General features: G+C 43.0%; 1 protein-coding gene across 1 annotated transcript in view; it reads left to right on the forward strand.

The window, feature by feature from the left end:
• LOC126188090 (leishmanolysin-like peptidase) overlaps positions 1–23,573 on the forward strand; it is a 549,109-nt gene that overhangs the window by 208,921 nt on the left and 316,615 nt on the right. The window contains exon 2 of the mRNA XM_049929549.1: positions 21,923–22,023. Coding sequence (XP_049785506.1) covers positions 21,923–22,023 — 101 coding nt within the window. The remainder of the gene's footprint in view (positions 1–21,922; positions 22,024–23,573) is intronic.

The following is a 23,573-nucleotide window of genomic DNA, read 5'->3' on the forward strand; positions in this document are numbered from 1 at the left end:
TTACCAGGTTTTGTTGCTGAGGCAAGTAACGACCCCTCTTTTATGTATATTACAGGATATGAAGTTATTTTGAAATTTACAGTGTATTATGTAAGTATATTTATGAATATGTTACCCTTTAGTAAATAATACTGTTCCAGATGGACAGTTTATCCGAGGCAAGCCTATTAGATTTGGCTATAAGTTGTGGTCTCTTTGTTGAGGAAGTGGCTACTGTTTCAAATTTGACTTATACTGTGGAAAGGATCCAGAAGATACTGCAAGGGATGACCTACTATTGGGATCAAGAGTAGTCCTAAACATGTTGGACTGCATTGAAAAACCCGAGAATCATTGTGTGTACTTCGACAATTTCTTCATTAGTAGAGATCTTCTGATTCATCCGAGAAATTTGGGTTTTTGAGCAACTGGGACTGTCAGAGAGAATCGAGTTGGTGACTGTCCACTACTGAGCAGCAACGAACTGAAAAAGACAGTTCGAGGAAACTATGACTACCAGTTCGAGAGGAATGGTGAAGTCTTATTTGTTCGATGGCACGACAACAGATGCGTTACAATTGGCACAAATTTTGACAAAGTTGAACCTTCGGGAACAGCTACGCGGTACAGTAGACAAGTAAGAACACACAAGTGCAACAACCTGCCGTTTTGAAGTCGTATAACGCGTACATGTGAGGTGTTGACCACCATTACTGGTTAATTGGAAAATATGCGACGGTAATTAGAGGGAAAAAATGGTACTGGGTCCTATTACACGTTTGCTGGAAATGGCCCTCGTAAATGCCTGACTCTTCTACAGACTAGTACATGGGAAAAATGCACAGGATTTACTGGATTTCAGACGTGCTGTTACAGTTACATACCTGAAATTGGACACTGGAAGACCGAATATTGGACGTCCAATGTAATACCCATCAAGTTAGTTGAGTGATACCAGACATCAGGTTTGATGGAATTGGTCATATGATTGACAAAAGAAGCACGCAAAGATGACGTGTAAGAGCTAAATGCAACGGGAAACCAAAAACATATTGTGTTAAATGCCGTGTAACGCTGTGTGTGAAGTGTTTTGTACCATTTCACAAGAAATAAATAGTTAAGACTTGAATACAGTTTAGTATAGTATACAATACTGTTAGATCCCAGTGTCCTATTTTGAGGACGGCCATTATATCTGCATGTATAAATATTCTTTGGCTATTTTTGTACTTATTGTGGTTCATACACTATGTACATTATAATTAAGGAATAAAAAATTCAATTTTAAAAAAATTAATTTGGGTCTTAATGGGTTAAAGAAGCAATACATACCCGTACAGCTGATAATCTCATCAACAAGTATTTCAACTGAGCACAGCCTGGAAACCTGCATCGGCTGCTGCCATTAAATCGCGACGAGAGAGTAAAGATTTTTCGATAACAGACCCGTCATAACATTGTTCTGTAGTGAGTAACGTCTGGCCGCACTGTCAGTAAACACAGCGTACAACGCACGTGCAGGAGGGCCGCTCTGCGATTTTAGTTAGAGGACAATTGACTATGGCGCCATCTGTCTGCACCTTTCCCGGTGGGTGTGAACCCTTCACCACCTTGGCTTCGTAAAGCAGCCCATGTTAACCTTGGCCTTCATTTGCTTCCTAAGGACACTACTCCAGCCTCGGTCTATCGCCTTCAGTTTCACGACCCTCGCTTGGAACTTCGTGATAGTACCTGTGTATACACTGATAACTCTCGAACTGACCGTAGGGTTGGGTGTCCTTTCGTCATTGGCACCCGTGTCTTTCGATATCGGCATCCGGCACACTGCTCCGTATTTACAGCCGATCTCTTCGCCCTGTATCAGGCCACGGTGTACATACTGCGCCACAGCCTTTTCGATTGTGTCCTCTGGACTCACTCAGCGCCCTTCAAAGTCCATGTGCGCTGTACACCGCCCATCCCTTAGTGCAGCGGGTCCAGGAAAACGGTCCCTTGCTCACTCTTGGTGGAGCCAGTGTCATGTTTCTGCTGGTCCCTGGTCACGTCGGTCTGCCAGGAAACGAGGCTGCTGATGCTGCTGCCAAGGCTGCAGTCCTCGTACGTCAGCCCCCTAGTTCCTATATTCCCTCCAGTTATCTCTGTGTTGGCGTCTCTCAGGAGGTGGTGTCCCTAGGCATCGCCAATGGTCCTCCCTTCTCGCGAATAAGCTCCGGCTCATTGAGCCTCTCCCAGCGCCTTGGACTATCTCCTGTTGGCCCTTCCGCCAGGAGGAGGTCATTTTAACTAGGCTGCATATCGAGCACAGCCTTTTTAGCCATCGTCATTTGATAAGTGGCGCTACACCACAACCTTGTACAAATTGCGCCCAAGTATTAATTGTCCGCCACTTCCTGACCGGCTGCCCATCTTTAACCCTTTACCTTCCCGCCTGGGTTTGCCGTCTGAGTTACCGGCCGTTTTAGCAAATGACGCGCGGACTGTCGACAGCGTTTTACTTTTTACCCGCCAAAGCAATACGGTGAAGGCCATTTAATTTTTAGTTTTGGACCTTCGTTTCTGTATGATTTTATTTTTTTAATTTTTTTTTTATTTTTTTAGAGCCCGTTTTCGACGTGTCTGTTTTTAGCCGTCTTCTGTTGTGTCTATTGGGACTGACGTATAGTCTTTTTTTTTTAACCCCTCTCTGTCTTGTTCTGTAGACTCCTCTCTATCTTGTTCTGTAGTTTTGATTTGGGCGCGAATAAGCCACAGCTGCAAAATATTAACACGAATTCTTTACAGACGAATGGAAAAACTAGTAGAAGCCGACCTCGGGGAAGATCAGTTTGGATTCCGTAGAAATATTGGAACACGTGAGGCAATACTGACCCTACGACTTATCTTAGAAGAAAGATTAAGGAAAGGCAAACCTACGTTTCTAGCATTTGTAGACTTAGAGAAAGATTTTGACAATGTTGACTGGAATACTATCTTTCAAATTCTAAAGGTGGCAGGGGTAAAATACAGGGAACGAAAGGCTATTTACAATTTGTACAGAAAGCAGATGTCAGTTATAAGAGTCGAGGGACGTGAAAGGGAAGCAGTGGTTGGGAAGGGAGTAAGACAGGGTTGTAGCCTCTCCCCGATGTTATTCAATCTGTATATTGAGCAAGCAGTAAAGGAAACAAAAGAAAAATTCGGAGTAGGTATTAAAATCCATGGAGAAGAAATAAAAACTTTGAGGTTCGCCGATGACATTGTAATTCTGTCAGAGACAGCAGAGGACTTGGAAGAGCAGTTGAACGGAATGGATGGTGTCTTGAAAGGAGGATATAAGATGAACATCAACAAAAGCAAAACGAGGATAATGGAATGTTGTCGAATTAAGTCTGGTGATGCTGAGGGAATTAGATTAGGAAATGAGACACTTAAAGAAGTAAAGGAGTTTTGCTATTTGGGGAGCAAAATAACTGATGATGGTCGAAGTAGAGAGGATATAAAGTGTAGACTGGCAATGGCAAGGAAAGCGTTTCTGAAGAAGAGAAATTTGTTAACATCGAGTAGAGATTTAAATGTCAGGCAGTCATTTCTGAAAATATTTGTATGGAGTGTAGCCATGTATGGAAGTGAAACATGGACGATAAATAGTTTGGACAAGAAGAGAATAGAAGCTTTAGAAATGTGGTGCTACAGAAGAATGCTGAAGATTAGATGGGTAGATCACATAACTAATGAGGAAGTATTGAATAGGATTGGGGAGAAGAGAAGTTTGTGGCACAACTTGACCAGAAGAAGGGATCAGTTGGTAGGACATGTTCTGAGGCATCAAGGGATCATCAATTTAGTATTGGAGGGCAGCGTGGAGGGTAAAAATCGTATATGGAGACCAAGAGATGAATACACTAAGCAGATTCAGAAGGATGTAGGTTGCAGTAGGTACTGGGAGATGAAGAAGCTTGCACAGGATAGAGTAGCGTGGAGAGCTGCATCAAACCAGTCTCAGGACTGAAGACCACAACAACAAGAACAATAACAACAACCTCAGTTGTTTTTTGCGCCCTAAAGCAAAACGAAACCAAACCAAACCTCCCTGGTACCTCTGGCCAACCACATTCAGTTCGCTCCCCCCTCCTCCTCCCCCTCCCCCTTCTACTCTGTAGGTAGCGATGTTCCCAACTTGTACATTAACAAACTCCAACTTTGATAGCAACAGCGTTCACTACCCTTCCTATTAAGGCTAGCAACTACAGTGTTCTACGTAGCTTTGCCTCGCCTCTCGTGAATGGGGACCGCTGTTCCAGCACTCTAACCTATGTAAACGCACTGCCGTTGCTGTTTTCGAGGTCATGTGTCAAGCTTGCTGCGCCTGCTAAGGCGTGCCTGTTTGCGTCCGTCTTCTAATGTGACGCTTTACAGCAGCGAGTTCACGTTGTCTGGAGTTACCAATTAATTCTCTGCGTGAAGCTTCCGTCGTGGGAGTCTCACCTAGAGCGTCTGCAGTGTCAGGGCTCTACCGTTACACTGTTCATCTCTTGTAAGCCTAAACGCTGGTAAATTTGCCTTCTCTCTGCACTGTGTCTCTGGCTTCCTATCTCGGAGTGCCCTCGCTGCCCACAAGCAGAAATTACTTCTACAATTCCATTTAAACTTGTCCCGTACAACCACATTAATGTCGCAGAAAACCAGAGAAACAAAACGTTCTAATTGTTGATTTCACGCTGATGAACTGAGAAAATTTTGATATAAAATTTACACGAACGTTAATTTTATATCTTTTATGTGCAAGAACAAGGTGTGTTTGATATTCGAAGACTATTTTAAGGAGAAAAAAATTGTCTTCAGACGGTTAAGATTGACTGGACCGATGCCGCCAGAGGTCGAGAGGTTACTGAAAATGTCGCGCTGCGCGCATGCGCTGTGGCTTGCTGGATTTTGTAGGAAAATTTGGGAATGTTTCCCGGCTTGGTAGACCACGATGTCATACATCAAATTGTTCGTTTCGACTTTCCCTACACCACCGGGGTACGTTGGAAAGAGTTTTCCTGAACAATCTGTATACATTACGAAGCTTTGTTAAAAGCTGTGTGTGTGTGTGTGTGTGTGTGTGTGTGTGTGTGTGTGTGTGTATGTGTGTATCATAACGGGTTCTGCACGAAATCTACAGCAGCGTCTACCTGCGGTCTTTGTCAGTGGTGAATTAGTTTTCAGTTTCCCGCGACTCAGGTGAACACCACTTAAAACATAGAGACACTGAATTAATCGCATCGTCAGGGCCATTACGAAATTATAAAGAATTGCTCCTGTCTGCTGTTTTGCTTTGGTATAAATGTCGGAACCGCATTGTGTTGTGCGGTATTTGTAAGTTCTCGTTCCCGAGGTGAAATTATTTTTTGTCCTTTTCGGGAAGAGCGGTGATATTTTTTTGCATCCGGCCCTCCGACAGCGAATGAATACCAATGGCTTCTCCTCGGGATACATTGCGACTCGGTCACAGAATATTAATGCAAGAAACTTGTAACGGGAATTAGAGCTCTAAAAGCTTTTCCGGATAGAACGCCCTCCGCTTGAATGAATACGCGAGAGACTCGCAGGCTCATGGGAAAAGATGTGTACTGTTCCGGTTATCCAGGGCAATGCGCGACACGTGGCTAGCGAGAGCGGAGTAACGTCGTGCGTGTCGACAAGGAAGCGCGCTACAGTTGGGTTAGCAGACGAACGGACAACGAACGGCGTGTTCTCGACGCAGCAAATATATCTCCTCGCATTCCCACGTGTCTACTCTCACTCACTCACTCACACACTCACACACACACACACACACACACACACACACACACACACACACACACGACTGATTTTAGAAACTGTGATATCCACTCGTGTTTCATAATTAAGAGTGCTTCAGCATAAATTTGTTTTTGGATGGGATTCGCGTTGAGCAAGCAGAACTTTCTTGTTTTAACCAACCATGTTTCGCTGTAGTTCCAGCATCAGTGATTTTTTAATCTTATTTCTATTGAATAAAAGGAAAATTTCTCTTTAACTAACCGTACACACATAAATTTGTGTTTGTAAGAAAGTATTTACGAATTCGATAAAAGATAACGTGTATGTGTGTATACAGGGTGTTACAAAAAGGTACGGCCAAACTTTCAGGAAACATTCCTCACACACAAAGAAAGAAAATATGTTATGTGGACATGTGTCCGGAAACGCTTACTTTCCTTATTAGAGCTCATTTTATTACTTCTCTTCAAATCACATTAATCATGGAATGAAAACACACAGCAACAGAACGTACCAGCGTGACTTCAAACACTTTGTTACAGGAAATGTTCAAAATGTCCTCCGTTAGCGAGGATACATGCATCCACCCTCCGTCGCATGGAATCCCTGATGCGCTGATGCAGCCCTGGAGAATGGCGTATTGTATCACAGCCGTCCACAATACGAGCACGAAGAGTCTCTACATTTGGTACCGGGGTTGCGTAGACAAGAGCTTGCTTTCAAATGCCATCATAAATGAAACTCAAGAGGGTTGAGGTCAGGAGAGCGTGGAGGCCATGGAATTGGTCCGCCTCTACCAATCCGTCGGTCACCGATTCTGTTGTTGAGAAGCGTACGAACACTTCGACTGAAATGTGCAGGAGCTCCATCGTGCATGAACCACATGTTGTGTCGTACTTGTAAAGGCACATGTTCTAGCAGCACAGGTAGAGTATCCCGTATGAAATCATGGCGGTGAATCGAGGAAGTACAGTACATACTGACGAAACTAAAATGAGCTCTAACATGGAAATTAAGCGTTTCCGGACACATGTCCACATAACATATTTTCTTTATTTGTGTGTGAGGAATGTTTCCTGAAAGTTTTTGCCGTACCTTTTTGTAACACCCTGTATACAGTACATACATATTCGTGGATATTTGCTTAAAATTCAAATTTATATGTGCAGATACGAGAAATTTTCCTGTTACTCAATAGGAGGTAAATTAAACAAAACTCTAGTTGCTCAGTGCCAATCGCATTTATTTGTCAACAAACATGGGCAAAAGAGTATTCGTCATACTGTATATAATAAGGTTGTCGTTTGGAGGATAGTAAACGATGCGGATCACAGTTCTTACAAGAATCGATAGTGACGACGTTGTAGGAAAAGTACCGGCATTCTTAGGCCGTAATAGAATCGATAGTGATGATTTTGTAGAAAACATACAAGCATTCTTCCAATATTGTTGAATTTACCGGATCAAAAAGTCAGTATAAATTTGAAAACATAATAAACCACGGAATAATGTAGATAGAGAGGTAAAAATTGACACACATGCTTGGAATGACATGGGGTTTTATTAGAACAAACAAAAAACCAAGTTCACAAAATGTCCGACAGATGGCGCTGGACAGCAAAACGTCAGTGACTGCGCATGACAATCGTGTATAAAAGGAGATGTAATGAGAGAGAGAATCACATGCGCCAGCAGTCGCAGCATGTTGACGTTACCTGAAAAGGCGCTTTTAGTGAAGCTGTATTATGAGAATGGGGAATATGCTAGTTCAGCGTTACGATCCTATCGCCATAGGAAGATGATTCGAATGGGAAAAGGTCCGTTGAGAAATGCAGCTGTGGCGAGAATGATTTCGAAGTTCGAAGCCACGGGATGTTTAGACGATAGACCCCGTAGTGGCCGACCGAGCACAAGGCGTAATGCTGCTGAGACAGTTCAGGAAGAAATGGAGAGTGTAGCGGGTTCGTCTATCCACGGGGAAGTCAGCGCTCGTGCAGTCGCACGTCGCACCGGCATTCCATACACTACTGTTTGGTTGGCACTTAGGCGTACCCTCCGATGCTATCCGTACAAAATCCATCGGCATCATCAACTGTTACCCGGCGATTTAGTGAAGCGGAGGGCATTTGCGGTGTGGGCGTTTCAAAAGATGGCGGAAGGTGACGATTGGTTGAGTAACGTTGTGGACCGACGAAGCCCATTTCACGCTCCGAGGGTCTGTCAACGCCCACAACTGCTGAATTTGGGCTACCGAAAATCCTAGAACTGTCGTGGAAACTCCATTGCACGACGAGAAAGTCACGGTATGGGTTGGATTTACCACGTCTACCGTTATCGGGTCTTTTTTCTTCGAGGAAATGCGTGATTCTGGTTTTGTAACTGCTACCGTGACGAGTGAGAGGTACGTCGATATGTTACAGAATCGCATTATCCCCAGCCTGGCTGATAAACACCTGCTGGAACGTACGATGTTTATGCAGGATGGCGCTCCACCCCATATTGCTAGACGCGTGAAAGATCTCTTGCGCGCGTCGTTTGGTGATGATCGTGTGCTCAGCCGCCACTTTAGTCATGCTTGGCCTCCCAGGTCCCCAGACCTTAGTCCGTGCGATTATTGGCTTTGGTGTTACCTGAAGTCGCAAGTGTATCGTGATCGACCGACGTCTCTAGGGATGCTGAAAGACAACATCCGACGCCAATGCCTCACCATAACTCCGGATATGCTTTACAGTGCTGTTCACAACATTATTCCTCGACTACAGCTATTGTTGAGGAATTATGGTGGACATACTGAGCATTTCCTGTAAAGATCATCATCTTTGCTTTGTCTTACTTTGTTATGCCAATTATTGCTATTCTGATCAGATGAAGGGCCATCTGTCGGACATTTCTTGAACTTTTGTATTGTTTTGATTCTAATAAAACCCCATGTCATTCCAAGCATGTGTATCAATTTGTACCTCTCTATCTACATTATTCCGTGATTTATTCAGTTTTCAAATTTATACTGATTTTTTGATCACCCGGTATAATGGAACTAAGACGAACGTGAGAAAAAGTAGAACAAGGCTAATGTGATGCAGTCGAATTAAATCAGACGGTGCTGAGGGAATTAAATTAGACAATGAGATTCTAAAAGCAGTAGATCAGTTTTGCTATTTGGGCAGCAAAATAACTGGTGATGGCCGAAGCAGAGAGAAGATAAAATGTGGACTGGCAATGGCAAGAGAAGCAGTACTGAAAAAACGAAATTTGTCGTCATCTGCTATAAATTTAACTCACAGGAAGACCTTTCTCAGTCTGTTTGTCTGGAGCGTAGCCTTGTACGGTAGTGAAACGTGGACGATGAGCAATTCAGGCAAGAAGAGAATAGAAGATTTTGAAATGTGGCGCTACAGAAAAATGTGAAGCATCGTACAATTAATGAAACTGTAACTTCAAATCAAACGGCTCTGAGCAGTATGGGACTTACCATCTGAGGTCATCAGTCCCCTAGACTTAGAATTACTTAACTAACCTAAGGACATCACACGCATCCATGCCCGAGGCAGGATTCGAACCTGCGACCGTAGCAGCAGCGCGGTTTCGGACTGAAACGCCTAGAACCGCTCGATCAGAGCGGCCGGCGAAACTGTAACTGGGCAGGAAAGAAAGTCATGGGAGAACTTGACTAAATGAAGAGACCGGTTGAAAGGAAACACCCAGAGTCATCAAGAAATTGTCTTTCGGATGATGATAGGTAGGGGGGGGGGAGGAATAGAGGGAACCGAATGGCCGAGGTTGCTGTGTCTGTGCCGAGATAGAGAGGCATGGTCGGGATAGAGTAGTATGGAGCGCTGTGTCAGATCAGTCGTGGAATTGATGACAACAAAAATAACAATCGATAATAACCTCCATCTTGGATTTTTCACCATTCACTGCCAATTTTTGTAACTTCTTTAGTATTGTTAAGGAAGCCGATAGCACTGGGTATATGGTCTCAATTTCTCTCTTAAAGTCACGCGGTGCTCATTCGAAGTAGTCTGAAGCCCCTTGTCTCAACAATGCTGATAACTCAAGTATCACATCGGGGTGTATTAGGCATTACAGTTTTTGTAAGTTCATTATATCTTCTGCCACATTTTCACCTTCATCTTACTGGTTACGTGTTAGCCTATCCCGTGAGACGTAGGCATCACTTTTTCTTTCTTCCAGCAAACTATACAGTCCGCGAAGGTCTGGGGTTTGAGTCCCGTTCCGGGGCCTGATACACACACACACACACACACACACACACACACACACACACACACACACACACATTCACACATTTTCAGTCTACCAGGAAGCTTAAAACAGTCTTTGCGTCAACGATTGCTACTGTGTCAATCACGTACCAGCAAGTACAATCGTTTAAGTCCACGGTGCCAACGTATACGAAAAGAGGAAAATGAAAACAAATTTCGCGTTTGTTTAGACAGCGTTCATGCATCTAGGGATCTGTAGATGACACAAGTCAGCTGGTGCAGACAGACCCGTGAAATCACCTATCCAATAGTTTTGTTGCAGCATATATGTACTCTACAGCTCGGCGCATAATTAAAAATAAAATTTCCGATCATTAATGCCTGAATGTCCGTGCATAGTGGACTCATCCAAAAGCGGGTCAAATACTGAAGGAAAAGAAGACAATAAGATTTACGTTAAGAGGCCGCAGTGGTACTGTTCTTAATGAGTTCAGTGTGGACTGCAAATATTTTAATTTTTTATAATTCACAGTTTCGGCCGCTGCTAATAGTCGGACCATCAGGACGTCCAACATCTAATAAAATGTGTCCCGTCACAGTACAGTAACCTAGGCTCTGTACTATTACGACATAGTTGGCACCAGATTTGGTCTTCTTCGTTTTTCAACCTCCTTTTTTCCGCTGTCGCAGTTGTACAAGCTACGTAGATCACAAAAGACAGTATTTAAACGGTGTAACTTGTTTTTTGCTTCAAATGTTTGATGTTACCATGATCTAATGATGCGATTCTAAGTCATGTGTGAAATATGGAATAAAAGTATTTGTGATTATGACTTAATTCGTTAGTACAAGGGAACCTCGCAATGCTTCGCAATTGCTAAATTTGTGTAGGAATTAGATATGTCAATGTCATATCTCTCTCTCTCTCTCTCTCTCTCTCCCCCCCCTCTCTCTCCCTCCCCTTCCCCCCTCTCCTTCCGCTCACTATATCCATTTTCTGCCCCCCTTCTCTGTCCACCTATTCCTCCCCCCCCCCTGTCACAGCAAATTCAGATTCCGAAGTAGTAAGTCATGCCATTCCTGCTTCGAATGAGTACGAATAGTGTCGTTTATACTGTTCTGCGACGTAGTTTTTATAAGAGGGGCGCATATAGTACCGTAAAAGTACACACTAACTAAAGAATTATACTCCATTTATCTTCCTTTAGTTTCCTAAGGACCCTGGGCGATATGAAACGGTACATTAAAGGTCAACTCATTTACGGTTCTCTTTTAACGTACTGATGTTTACTGAAGAATGTCATTCCCTTTTAAGAAGGAAAAAAGGGCTAGTATGGTGAACATCAGAAGACTCATCTTCTTCAGAAAGAGTTTTGTCTCTACTCAAAGACGTGAAGTTTTGCTCAGTAATTTCCAGTCAAATAACTGTATGCATAGAATGTAATACGTACATTATTTAACGTCCCAAATTGGTCACCACAGCTGTACATGAATGGAAAATCACACAGACGGCAAGAATCTTCAATATGCTCGCTTTTGAAACAAAAATAATTGCATTTTCAAAAATATACGTGTATTAGAAAGTGAAGTGTGAGAATATGCGAATCATTAGACTCCATACAAAATTGTTACATGTCAGAGTACCTATCATAATAAGAACAGATAAAACCAGAAATATATGCTCCTCAAGAACGAAATATGAGTTTATATTATCTTCCTTTCGGTAGAGTAAGATGCAATTATACACATTTCGAAAGAATTTCTTCACGAATGAGTTTCAGCTTAAGTCACTGAATCTGCGAGATTCGCCCTTTCTTACATTTATTTCACGTTTGTTCATATCTCTCGATAATTTACTAAGGCTCAGAACGCAAAAATCTAATAAGTAGTTTGTTAATTAAGTTGAAAAGAAAGTAAAAAAAAAAAAACACTTACAGCTGGCTTTCTCGCTGCTAGGGGCGCTAGTGTCGTTCCAACTGTCAGATGATAACAATTTCCGCAGAAGTGAGAATCGCGACTGAGTATGTCAGACTGTGGTAGTATTCTTAACCGTAAGTTGATATGTAGTAAGCCGTAAGTACGACACTTACGTTTTCTATGAAGAAGGAAAGAAAACAGCATACTGTTGGTTGTACAGTTTTGCTCGAAAATTATATACTAGAAGAATATGTATGGGAGAAACAATTTTTCCAATTGCTTAAGTTCCCTGCGATCATAGTTAAAAGTGATTGGAAGAAAGAAAAAAAACGACACAATCACAGCAGAGCAGAGAAAATCACAGCATTTCCTGGAGCTTATGGACACTCAACGGCGTGGTTTGTCTCGCAGTCGGTGTTAACAGAAAACCTGTACATTGTTGTTCAGTAAAAACTATAAAGCCTGTGTCTAGATCAAGGTTTATTAGTGCGTAATATATACATTTATAAGGTATATGGTTTTTAAAAAATGTATAGACTATGTCCATCCCAACGTTTATTAGAGTAACGTGTAAAAATTTTAACTAAATCCGTCAATAATTTTTCAAAATTTTCGATAACGTTTCCCTTTTATATTTTAAATATGTACTGTATTTATACAAGTTAAGATGGCGCTCTAGAAGGCATATAAAAAGAGACTCTTATTGGAGTGGAACGTTGTTTCAAAATTTCAAAGCAACCGGTGAAGAGCTTTCAGAGATATAAGATTCTGAAGAAACTAACATTCACGTTTTTATTTATATAATTTTTTTTCTTGTGAGTATAAATTACCTGGTGTTATAATTTCAAACCAACAAAAAGCGCACCATTAAATTAGTTCTTCTAAGTAGGACATTGGAATGACTGAAATGATTTTGAAAGAAGCAGAAGCTTGCAGTTGCAATGTAAAGTTTCTGAAATACAGACTTTTCAGCTGTTCATCTCCTTCCTCCATGTAATTTCTGTCTCTTTCCAAAAGCCACGGAGTTGCCTTTGTCTGGGTATAAGGTATTATCATGAAATTTTAAACATCACCCCGAAAAAAGTAAAGTTACCCATTCATATACCTGCAAACAGACGAAAAATTATATACGTAACTTTTTTTCCAGAACAAAATTAAAATTATAAATACTTGACATTGTCGGCTGGAGAGCGGTGAATTAATTCAATGTTAAAGAACGTTTCTGAACTGAAGTTTTTTTGTTGCCTTCATCGCATATATGTACAGTGGATTACTAGTTTCGACAGGACTGAGTTGCCATCTTCACATCCACAAAGTACAGGTTGTGGGTCGGAAGAGATTTCGTAACATGTGCTCTGTAGATATGATGGTGACAACTTAGTCTTGTCAAAACTAGTAATCCAATGTACATACACGCAGTTAAGGCAATGATAACATATTAGAAGCTTTCTTAATTATGTCTCTCCTGCGTACAAAAGTCCTGAACAATCTTCCCAGGAAGGCAAACAGTGGCGTCTTTAACAGATCAGATACACGTTCTATGGCATCAACTTTTACCGTTCCTTGTTTCCTATTGATAGTAACATGCTTTGTTTTAACGAACACTTTTGCGAGCGGAATACATCCGTAATCTTTGCGAAAGTACCCAGAGTAAGTGATTTTTCTTCCTGTCTCTTTTAGGTGACGATTACTGTTTATTCCCCAAAGTCTGCCTGGATCATCCACAGAACGGGTGGACCATACGTTGCAAAGGCGATTACAGTGAACAGTTGGTGCAAATGTGAAACAGCAGAAAACCAGAGCGAGAATCGTTCCTAGATCTGGAAGCTTGTCCTTCGTCGCTCTAGTTGAGTCCACAACTAGAGCATAGCATCGGTCTGCCTCCCAGCCACTGAGTTACGCCACTCAAGCCAATTAGACTCCTGAAGATTTCGTGCTCCTGACGTCCACCCTACGCTGGAAAACAGGATGCACATTTCAAGAATCCAGTTCTCTGTAGCATCCTCATAGCGTTCTCAGCTGATAATGCTTCACTGTAGTTTATATCGCCTCCAGCACCTCGTATCAGTATCTAGATATCACTCCCCGGTGGCCCTTAGATTCCTTTAAGAGTTGGCGACTGCTAATCAACAAGTGAGTCGTTTTCCATTTCCTTTTTTCAGGCCGCTGTAGGATATCTCAGAGTCGCAAATGTGTTAAAATATTGCTATCTGCATGTAGTCCGTGAGAAGAAAGATAGATTACTAACGAGACGATATCATAACTATGATGACCCGATGTTTGATTTATTTCAGTTCCTTTTTACGGCTGTGGCCGATCTTCTAAAGACGCTAAAATAACTCTGTCCAAAGAGAATATTAAAATGCAGAATGACTTCGGTTTTTCCGTTAATCTTTCGAAAATTACGGAAGCCATACTCCTAACACACAAAACAGTAGTCGTACCGATAATCCATCGAGCATCAAGGCTATAAATTGGCTCTTATTAAGGCCACTTAAGTATCGAATAGAAGAAACACTTTAGGAACAGATTATTTTACCATTTATAGTCAGTGAAATTACAGCATGTCGGAAAATTTTATGGTCAGAACTAACCACTTTTCTGAGGATCCTAAACTGAATAGTCTGATGCCATTTAGTTTCCCCCCTCCTTCGGCCTACGCACCCCGTTTTAAGAAAACTTAGTTTTTCACGCATCTCACCCTTTATGAAGTAATACCTCCTAAACCTTGTGTCGTGCAACAATATTGTGGAGGTACGTACAGTGGTATAAGTGGATAGATACCCTCTGTAAAATTTGTTGCGAATGGAGTTAGTAGTAAAGAAGTAGTAAATTAATATGTGAGTTCTTACGCTGAAGTTTCACTGAATGAAAAGCGAAAATATAGTAAGCGAGGGAGCGTGGGTGGGTTGTCAGAGATAAAAAAATTTCATTAGGTTTGAAATAATGTATGAAGTTTGTTTGGAAATCGCTGTGTGCTCTTCTCTTCAAATACTGTATGAGTATAGTGTGTAATTTTCGCGTCGTGTGTTAACGCTGCATCAAGACTACACACAAAGTTTCTCACTGTAGTACTTTCCTTCGTTTGCTAAACCTTTGTCATAAAATTATGCCTCGTAATGAGTAGATTCTGACAGCATATCTGAATTTTTAAATTCATCAGTAATTGCACGAAACCTTGTAAATGAAATTTATGTTGCCCCTGGAAACTGTTAGTTAAGAAACGTGCAATTAGGATTGTACGCCGTTTCAACCGTTCATTCATATAGGTGAGGAACCGTGGTCTGCAATGAGCATTTAGTTCTTTGTTGACGTGATAAACGTTCGCTTGTGTGACCTGTGCAACGTGAACAACGCAGTCCGCAGTACCGCGCTGGATAATTGGTTGGCAGAACTGACTCTGGGTTTACGTGCTGTCAACAAGGGTGTAATTGCCCCTTCAGTACTGCCCACACCGTATTTTTCGAAGTGTGCGTCTCGCGGGCAAGTTCACGGGTGCTTATCGGGGAACCTTCTCCCACGCTGCCCAACACAGTTACCTCGTGTGCAAGAAGTTCCGTCTCTGGAACCACCGCCAACTCTTCCAGTTAGGAAGACGCCTAATGCGATACTCAAAACGTTGTTCGTATTTCCAGGCGCAACATCCCGCAGCGCCCTCCAATAAAACATGGCTAAGTTTTTGTAAGTATTATTTCCCCATCTACGACAATAAATCATTACCTGCAACTGTCAGTTTGAGAGGACGCCAGTTGATGCTGTAAGAGCGAGGAAAAAAAAGAGACGAAGATTAACATGTCATGAACATCGATTTCAGATGGTACAACGTATCGGCTGTGGTTTTATCAAAGGAAACGTCCTTACTTTTTTTTTTAATAATGAATGGTGTTGGTGGTTGAAGACTATGATAGTGGATTAACTTACTTGACGAAATATTGATGGAATGTGTTAAGCCACTTGAAAACAGACTAAGGGCTGAAATGAATATTCCTATAAATTACGAAAGTGGCTGGTTTTATTTCTTCGAACAACCCCTGCACATTTAAGTGAAGAAAAAATGGCTCTGAGCACTATGGGACTCAACATCTTAGGTCATAAGTCCCCTAGAACTTAGAACTACTTAAACCTAACTAACCTAAGGACATCACACACACCCATGCCCGAGGCAGGATTCGAACCTGCGACCGTAGCAGTCCCGCGGTTCCGGACTGCAGCGCCAGAACCGCTAGACCACCGCGGCCGGCTAAGTGAAGAAAGAAAGGAAGGATATATAATAATAATAATAATAATACTAATAAGAATCGATAATAATTAAATAAATAAATAATTAAAAGGAAATGTACTAAATGAAAAGTAAAATGAACCTAAATATTTCTCTTTCACACACACACACACACACACACACACACACACACACTGTTTCTTAGTCTCGATAATGAAATTTTTTTTGTCAGAAAATGTACACGGTATTATCAATTACGTTAAAAAATCACTCCTTAGTTAATTCTACTCTTTTTTACCTTTTTTATTGTTTGAAGTGAAGGTCGGTAATCTCGTGGCGTACTGAAAAACGTTTAGTTTGGGTTTCTACAATCTCGGGGAAATTACTGTCTTGTCGCTCCGCGAGAAGATTCAGAATAGATTAGTTTAATTTCGTGGGTATAGCGTAGGCAACGTAACAAAAAAAAGTAGTAAAGCAAAATCTGTAACATTTATAAATTGGGGATTGATGATCGTTACTATGAAATGAAAGCATAAATTCCAAATTAAACAATTATTGAAACTTCCTGGCAGATTAAAACTGTGTGCCCGACCGAGACTCGAACTCGGGACCTTTGCCTTTCGCGGGCAAGTGCTCTACCATCTGAGCTTTCAGGAGTGCTAGTTCTGCAGGTTCGCAGGAGAGCTTCTGTAAAGTTTTGAAGGTAGGAGACGAGATACTGGCAGAAGTAAAGCTGTGAGGACCGGGCGTGAGTCGTGCTTCGGTAGCTCAGATGGTAGAGCACTTGCCCGCGAAAGGCAAAGATCCCGAGTTCGAGTCTCGGTCTGGCACACAGTTTTAATCTGCCAGGAACATTCATATCAGAGCACACTCCGCTGCAGAGTGAAAATCTCATTCTGTAAACAATTATTATTTAACGAAAGAAGCCTTTTATACAGACATCGGACATCTCGTGCATTAATCTTAACAGTTTTGAACATAACAAAGAGTTTTTGCAGTATTCCAGCGAAATACGTAGAAATTACAATAATCTTAGCCCTACTCTGGAGCGAAAGAAAAAAGTATTCATAGTAAAGTCATATCAGTAATCGCAGTTGGGGATAATAATGGCACAATTAAACAAATTCCTAACAGGAATACAATTTCAGTTCATTTGAACAAAATGGCAGAAAGTAAGTGTCTCATAGCGTAAGATGCTGTCGGAAAGGCGCGCGATTAAAGAAGAGAAGAGAAGACGAGCGCGCATTCTTACGTAGAACAAAATACAGATGATAATGCTACGCCGCTCTCATTATCCTGGTCGTACATATGCGCTGACTTCCTGCGCAGTTCATTGACTCAGTGGTTAAATTGGATCTTTGACACTCGATACTTCGATAAGAAAGGAAATTAGTATGTTAATACGTCGCGGGCAGGGCACAATATTACAGAGATTGGGTTTAACGTTCCGTCGACAAGCTCGAATTATGTCAAGGATGAGGAAGGAAATCGGCCGTGCCTTTTGTGTGGAGCGATTTAAGGAAATCGTGGAAAACCTAAATCTGGATGGCCGGACGCAGGTTTGAACAGTCGTCCTCCCGAATACGAGTCCAGTGCGCCAACCACTGCGCCACCTCGCTCGGTTTCACCTGAAGGGAAATAGCGTAAAAACTAAATATGGCTGGGCGGACGCGGATTTGATGCCCGCACCCTCTGCTCAACGAATACGAGTTCATTGTCTTAACCATTGCTTCACTTGGCCCGTTCCTTCCGCTCGTTCGTGTATTGGAGTGGGCGCGGAAAACACACTGCTTGCTCGCTTCCCTCCTGCGCTGCTTGATGGCGCTACTTGTGCTATACCAGAATACCATGTCTGTTTTGTAGCTAATCAGTCGCGTTCTAAGTTCCACCAGGAATTGTTTATCTGGAACTTTATTCACGTTTGTTATTTATATGCAAAAAAATGGCTCTGAGCACTATGGGACTTAACATCTTTGGTCATCAGTCCCCTAGAACTTAGAAGTACTTAAAACTAACTAACCTAAGGACATCACAGAACACCCAGTCATCCCGAGGCAGAGAAAATCCCTGACCCCGCCGGGAATCGAACGCGGGCGCGGGAAGCGAGAACGCTACCGCACGACCACGAGTTGCGGGCATTTATATGCATGTTATGTTTTTCTTCACTGTGACTAATATGAATTCCGCACCTTTGAGTTGCGTTATTTTGATGTCTCTTATTGATACAAATTGTTTACAGATTCTGAAATCCGTCTTTGCAACTAAAAAAAGAAAGAAAAAAGCTTCTTCCTTAATTACAACGGAACTACGGACACTGGCCACACAAACAACGTGTTTAAGGTACTGAAAATAAAGGTATCGATCTTCTGGATTTTGCCACCATTTCGTAAAGAGCTGTAATGTATTACTTACACTGTCGTTCGTTGGTTCAGAATATTAAAAGTTAAAATGCGTCTTAACAGGAGGGTAAATGGGCTTCGTTGTTTCACTAGTGGTTATGAAAAAGGCAATCCATTTATTGCGATTTACTAACTTTACGTGCCGAGAGAAGCCTGTTATGTACGCAGATGTTCAGTCTGAGAAAATACCGCCAAAATAACAGCAGAGAACGTCTGATGTTTATTATGTACATATTTCTTTTCGGCGGAGGACAGCACCCGATTTGCTGTGCTTTCACGTTCCGGTTACTATTCGTATTTCTATTTTTTCATTTTCTTTTTCCTTTTTCGTTTCTATCAGTGGTCTGGGGCTAGGTCGTCGTTCGATTTAAATTATGATCTCGGCACGGCGCACAGCGGGCTGTTTCTCCAGCGTAGGGGAGGGGACAGGAGGGGAGTGGAAGGGAACCTGCTGGCTGTGTGTGTATGGGTGGGGGGGAAGCAGCTGGTCGACGTGTGTAAGCGGAGCCGTTTGGCGGCAGGACTACAGAAACCAGTAGCGACACCGCCTCTAATGGCAACTCGCGTGCTCGACTTGGGCGGCATTGTCGTTCCCAGAGACATAGCCGAAAACAGTTCCATCAACGGCCCAAGTACAAAAGTAGACCGGCAGTTGCATTTCTGAGAAACAGGGAATTGTTAACGCTAAATATAATTTAAGTGTTAGCAAGTGCTTTCTGAGACGATTTTCGTGGAGCGTGGGCTTGCACCGAAGTGAAACGTGGGCGATAAACAGTTCAGACAAGAAGACAATAGAAGCTTTAGGAATTTGAAGTTTCTCACACTGAAGAACTGGAAGGAGCGATCTATATTTAACGTGAAAAGGCTCTTTATAGTCACGGTCGCATTAATTAGTATTTATTATTGACGACCGGTTTCGGTAGTTGAAACTGACATCTTCTGACCTTCAAAAACGAGTTTAACACTCGTGCAATGCCGGCATTATGATGGAGAATATACAGCAGATTATAGATAGGTTTGCCAAAAGTAAGACAGTATGCGGAGAAAAACCAGCTTGTGCAGGCTATCTTCACGCACGTAGCGCTCTACTGAAGGTTGTTGCTTCTTACAGTGCGTCAAGTATCAGCGGAATGCTCGCTGTGTGAACAGGCCAATTTCCACAAGCTGCTTTTTTTCTGTATATGATTTTACTTTTGACAGACCTAAAAGCTGCCAGTGGGCACTGATGTATACCAACGGGGCAAGTTCAAAATTTGTGTCGTACAGAGATTCGAACCCGCGTCCCCTGCTTACTAGACTGATGCTCTGACTATTACGCCGTCTACACACAGTGGTCACCACAACCGCTGAGGCTACCCTGGCGTACCTCCAGCCAGAACCAAATTCTCAGCTTACACCCCACCCCCCTGTTCATCAGCCTCAGCACTCGCGGCATCCACCGATGCCCGTGAGAGTTCCAGCTTGGTGTGCACCTGCACTGAGGGGATCATTGGCAGTCATCAAATGGTTCAAATGGCTCTGAGCACTATGGGACTTAATTTCTAAGGTGATCAGTCCCCTAGAACTTAGAACTACTTAAACCTAACTAACCTAAGGATATCACACACATCCATGTCCGAGGCAGGATTCGAACTTGCGACCGTAGCGGTTGCGCGGTTCCGGACTGAAGCGCCTAGAACCGCTCGGCCACCCCGGCCGGCGGCCGTCATCGTCGTAACCATATATAATTCGAGGGTTGGAACTTAAATAGTGCCAACTGTTTCTTCACAACCGATTCAAAAGTGTTTCATGTTTGCACCTGTTACTGTTCTTCAAAGTAGAGCCTGTTTTGTTGATGGTGCGAACGGAGCGGTCTAAAGTTAAGGTGATTCTCGTGTACGACTCTGATGGTGTTACCCCTACGCCTTACGTTCCTCCACGGCAAACAGTCAATGCACAGTATTATTGTTCGTTTTTGGAGCATCACCTGCGACCAGCTTTGCGAAAGAAGCGGCTACACTTTCTGCGCAACCCACCCATCATTTTGCACGACAGCGCGCGGGCGCATACAGCGCAAGCTGTGGCTGCTCTGTTCGGTCGACGGGACTGGGAAGTACTGTACCATCCACCATACTCCCAGGACGTAAGTCGTTGTGACTTTAATTTGATTCCGAAGATGAAGGAACCACTTCCTGGCATTCGCTTCAGAATTGTTCCAGAGATTCGACAGACAGTAGACCGCTCCGTTCGTACCATCAACAGAACAGGCTCTGCTAACGGTATACTATGCCTTCCACATCGCTGGCAACGGGTTCTACACAACGCTGGTGACTACTTTGAGCCGGCCGGAGTGGCCGTGCGGTTCTAGGCGCTACAGTCTGGAACCGCGTGACCGCTACGGTCGCAGGTTCGAATCCTGCCTCGGGCATGGATGTGTGTGATGTCCTTACGTTAGTTAGGTTTAAGTAGTTCTAAGTTCTAGGGGATTGATGACCATAGATGTTAAGTCCCATAGTGCTCAGAGCCATTTGAACCATTTGACTACTTTGAAGGTCAGTAACAGGTGCAAACATATAACTCTTTTTTATCGGTTGTCGATAAATAGTTGCCATTATTTAAGTTCCAACCCTCGTATAATGTACTGTGTATTCTTCACCATGATGGCGACATGGCACGAGTGAAAAACTCACAGTGGAACATGCTTTCTAACCAAAATTTTCTGAAGGTCAGAAGGCAGTTTCAGCTTCGGTCGATAGGACTCATCCTGAAGCATCAAGAAATCGTCAGTTTGGTGCTTCAAGGAAGTGTGTGCCGGAGGGGTGGGGTTAAAAATTGTGTAGTGCGTGACCAAAGCGTGAATACAATAAACAGGTTCGAATGGGTTGCGAATGCAATAGTTATACGAAGATGAAGAAGCTCGGACGGTATACTCTTGCGTGGAGAGCTGAATGAAATCATTGTTTTAACCTAAGACCACAACAACAACAATCTAAAGAAGAACAGCGCCAACACCATCATCTTGTAGAAAAGATTCCGAGATCCCATACTTTTCCTCCATCCTCTCAAATGATTTGAAGGGTTTTTCTTTTACCGAGCCACTCTGTGTGAATATTGGTCTGATATCCTCAACAATTCTTGTCAGAAGCGAGGTAGAACATCCTTCAGTATTAGCCTCCCCCCCCCCCCCTGTCAGAAACCTACACAATAACGCAAGGCAAACGAATAATTTAACGGAAAAAGTAACTATAGCTCACATAGCCGCCGGAAGCGGTAGTTGTACATAAGTAGTATGTTCGAGTGGGGCTATCAGTAGGTTGGTTGGTTCTGTAACAGCGTGGTAACGGTGGAGAGGGCGGAAGGAGGCGGACAGGCCGCTGTCGATCGCACGTGGTGGGCACGTGGGCCGGCTGTTGACGGCGTTCCTCTTTCTTTTGCAGATCCTGAATCCGATTCACTTGGAGCCGGCGCACGTGTTGCGCAAGCGCAGCATCGACCAGCCGCTGCGCATCGTCCTCCACTACGACGACAGCGTCTTCAGGTGAGTGCAGGGTGGCGGTCTGAGGATGGGGCTGCGGGTAACCAGTAGACACCAGTAGACTTCATAGGGCGAGGCTTGCGCCATAGAAGACTTGTTGTTGTGTATCTCCAGTTCTCTGTCTCTCTCTCACTCTCTTTTTCTCTCTCTCTCTCTCTCTCTCTCTCTCTCTCTCTCTCACACACACACACACACACACACACACACACACACACACACACACACACGGGTTAACGTATGTAGTCAGAAGTTGTCGTTGCACAATGAGGGCTGCAACCAGCTCATCCGCTCTCTATTGTAGGAGATGATCGATGTAATGTGGTCCGTGTTTTAAGATTCTGTGTTGTGTCCGATCTTCTCAGAAGTACCTCAGGTAAAAGATTGTAATGTGTTAACAGGGTGACTGCTTCGTCTATTATTTTCCCATTCTTGAACCACGCACCGTCTCCTGCTACACTATTCTAGATATTCTGCAGATACAGTCTGTGCACTTTAATCACAAAGTTCCTAGAGATATACGTCTTTTGGTATTGTGTCTGAGTGTGAAAGAGAGAGAGAGAGAGAGAGAGAGAGAGAGAGAGAGAGAGAGGAGTCCGGATGGCTGAGGAATACATTTTATTTTTTTCCTTTTTGGTGCATATTTTTCACAAAACAAATCCACTTTCGTCTACAATCAGTTGACTACAGGCGCTGATGACCTCGATGCTGAGTGCCCTGTACGTTTCTGTTTCTGTCTCCTGACGCCCTGACGTTTAACTTCGTGTTTAACATTGAATGATTGAAGCTGAACCTGCACTAGCGTAACCAAACTATATAGGATACATCACCAAAGCTTTTGGTTTTTCTCGTGGAGATGGAGGAGGGGGTACAGTTAATCGATACTACATCAGGGACGTAGCTGGACGTGTGCACGAATGTGCAGATTTAAACGCCATCAGCGCTACCCTATCGAACGAATCTTTCCGTGACTTGAGCAGTTATCGCCCAATTCATGCAACAGCATTGTTGCTGGTCTCAAGAAATACGCAAAATACATTCACTTCAGGTACTAATTTTCTGCAAAATTGTGGAATAGCGTTAACAGAGAATGGACTTACCTACGCTGTATTTGCTTGAGACGGGGTACGGGATGGGATAAAGTGTGGCCAATCTTTGTAAATAGTCGACAGCGAGTCAATAACCTCTATCGGAGAACGAACGTAACTTAGAAAGTGGAAATAAAAGATCACATCGAAATGCGTCCTGAAGCTGTGGTGAGTTTCAACAAAAACAATATCTTTGGTAGTAGTAGACGAGCAGCTCAACACTGGTGACTTCTTAAGCACAGTGCGAAAATGTCGTGTGTGTTATGTGGCAAAAATTTCAGAATGATACTGCAAGTGTGTGTACTCATTAAGCTAAGTCTGTGGTCACCGCATTCTAACTTGGAACAACTGGACTCCATACAGCCCTGCAACACTTCCTTCTCAAGCTGAAAACATTTCTGGGCCTCACTTTCCAAAGGGATATGCAGAGACTCCGCCTTCCTGCTGGACACAGGAACACACTTACAG

This window comes from Schistocerca cancellata, chromosome 5 (assembly GCF_023864275.1).
Source record: "Schistocerca cancellata isolate TAMUIC-IGC-003103 chromosome 5, iqSchCanc2.1, whole genome shotgun sequence".
In the NCBI taxonomy this organism is placed as follows: domain Eukaryota; kingdom Metazoa; phylum Arthropoda; class Insecta; order Orthoptera; family Acrididae; genus Schistocerca; species Schistocerca cancellata.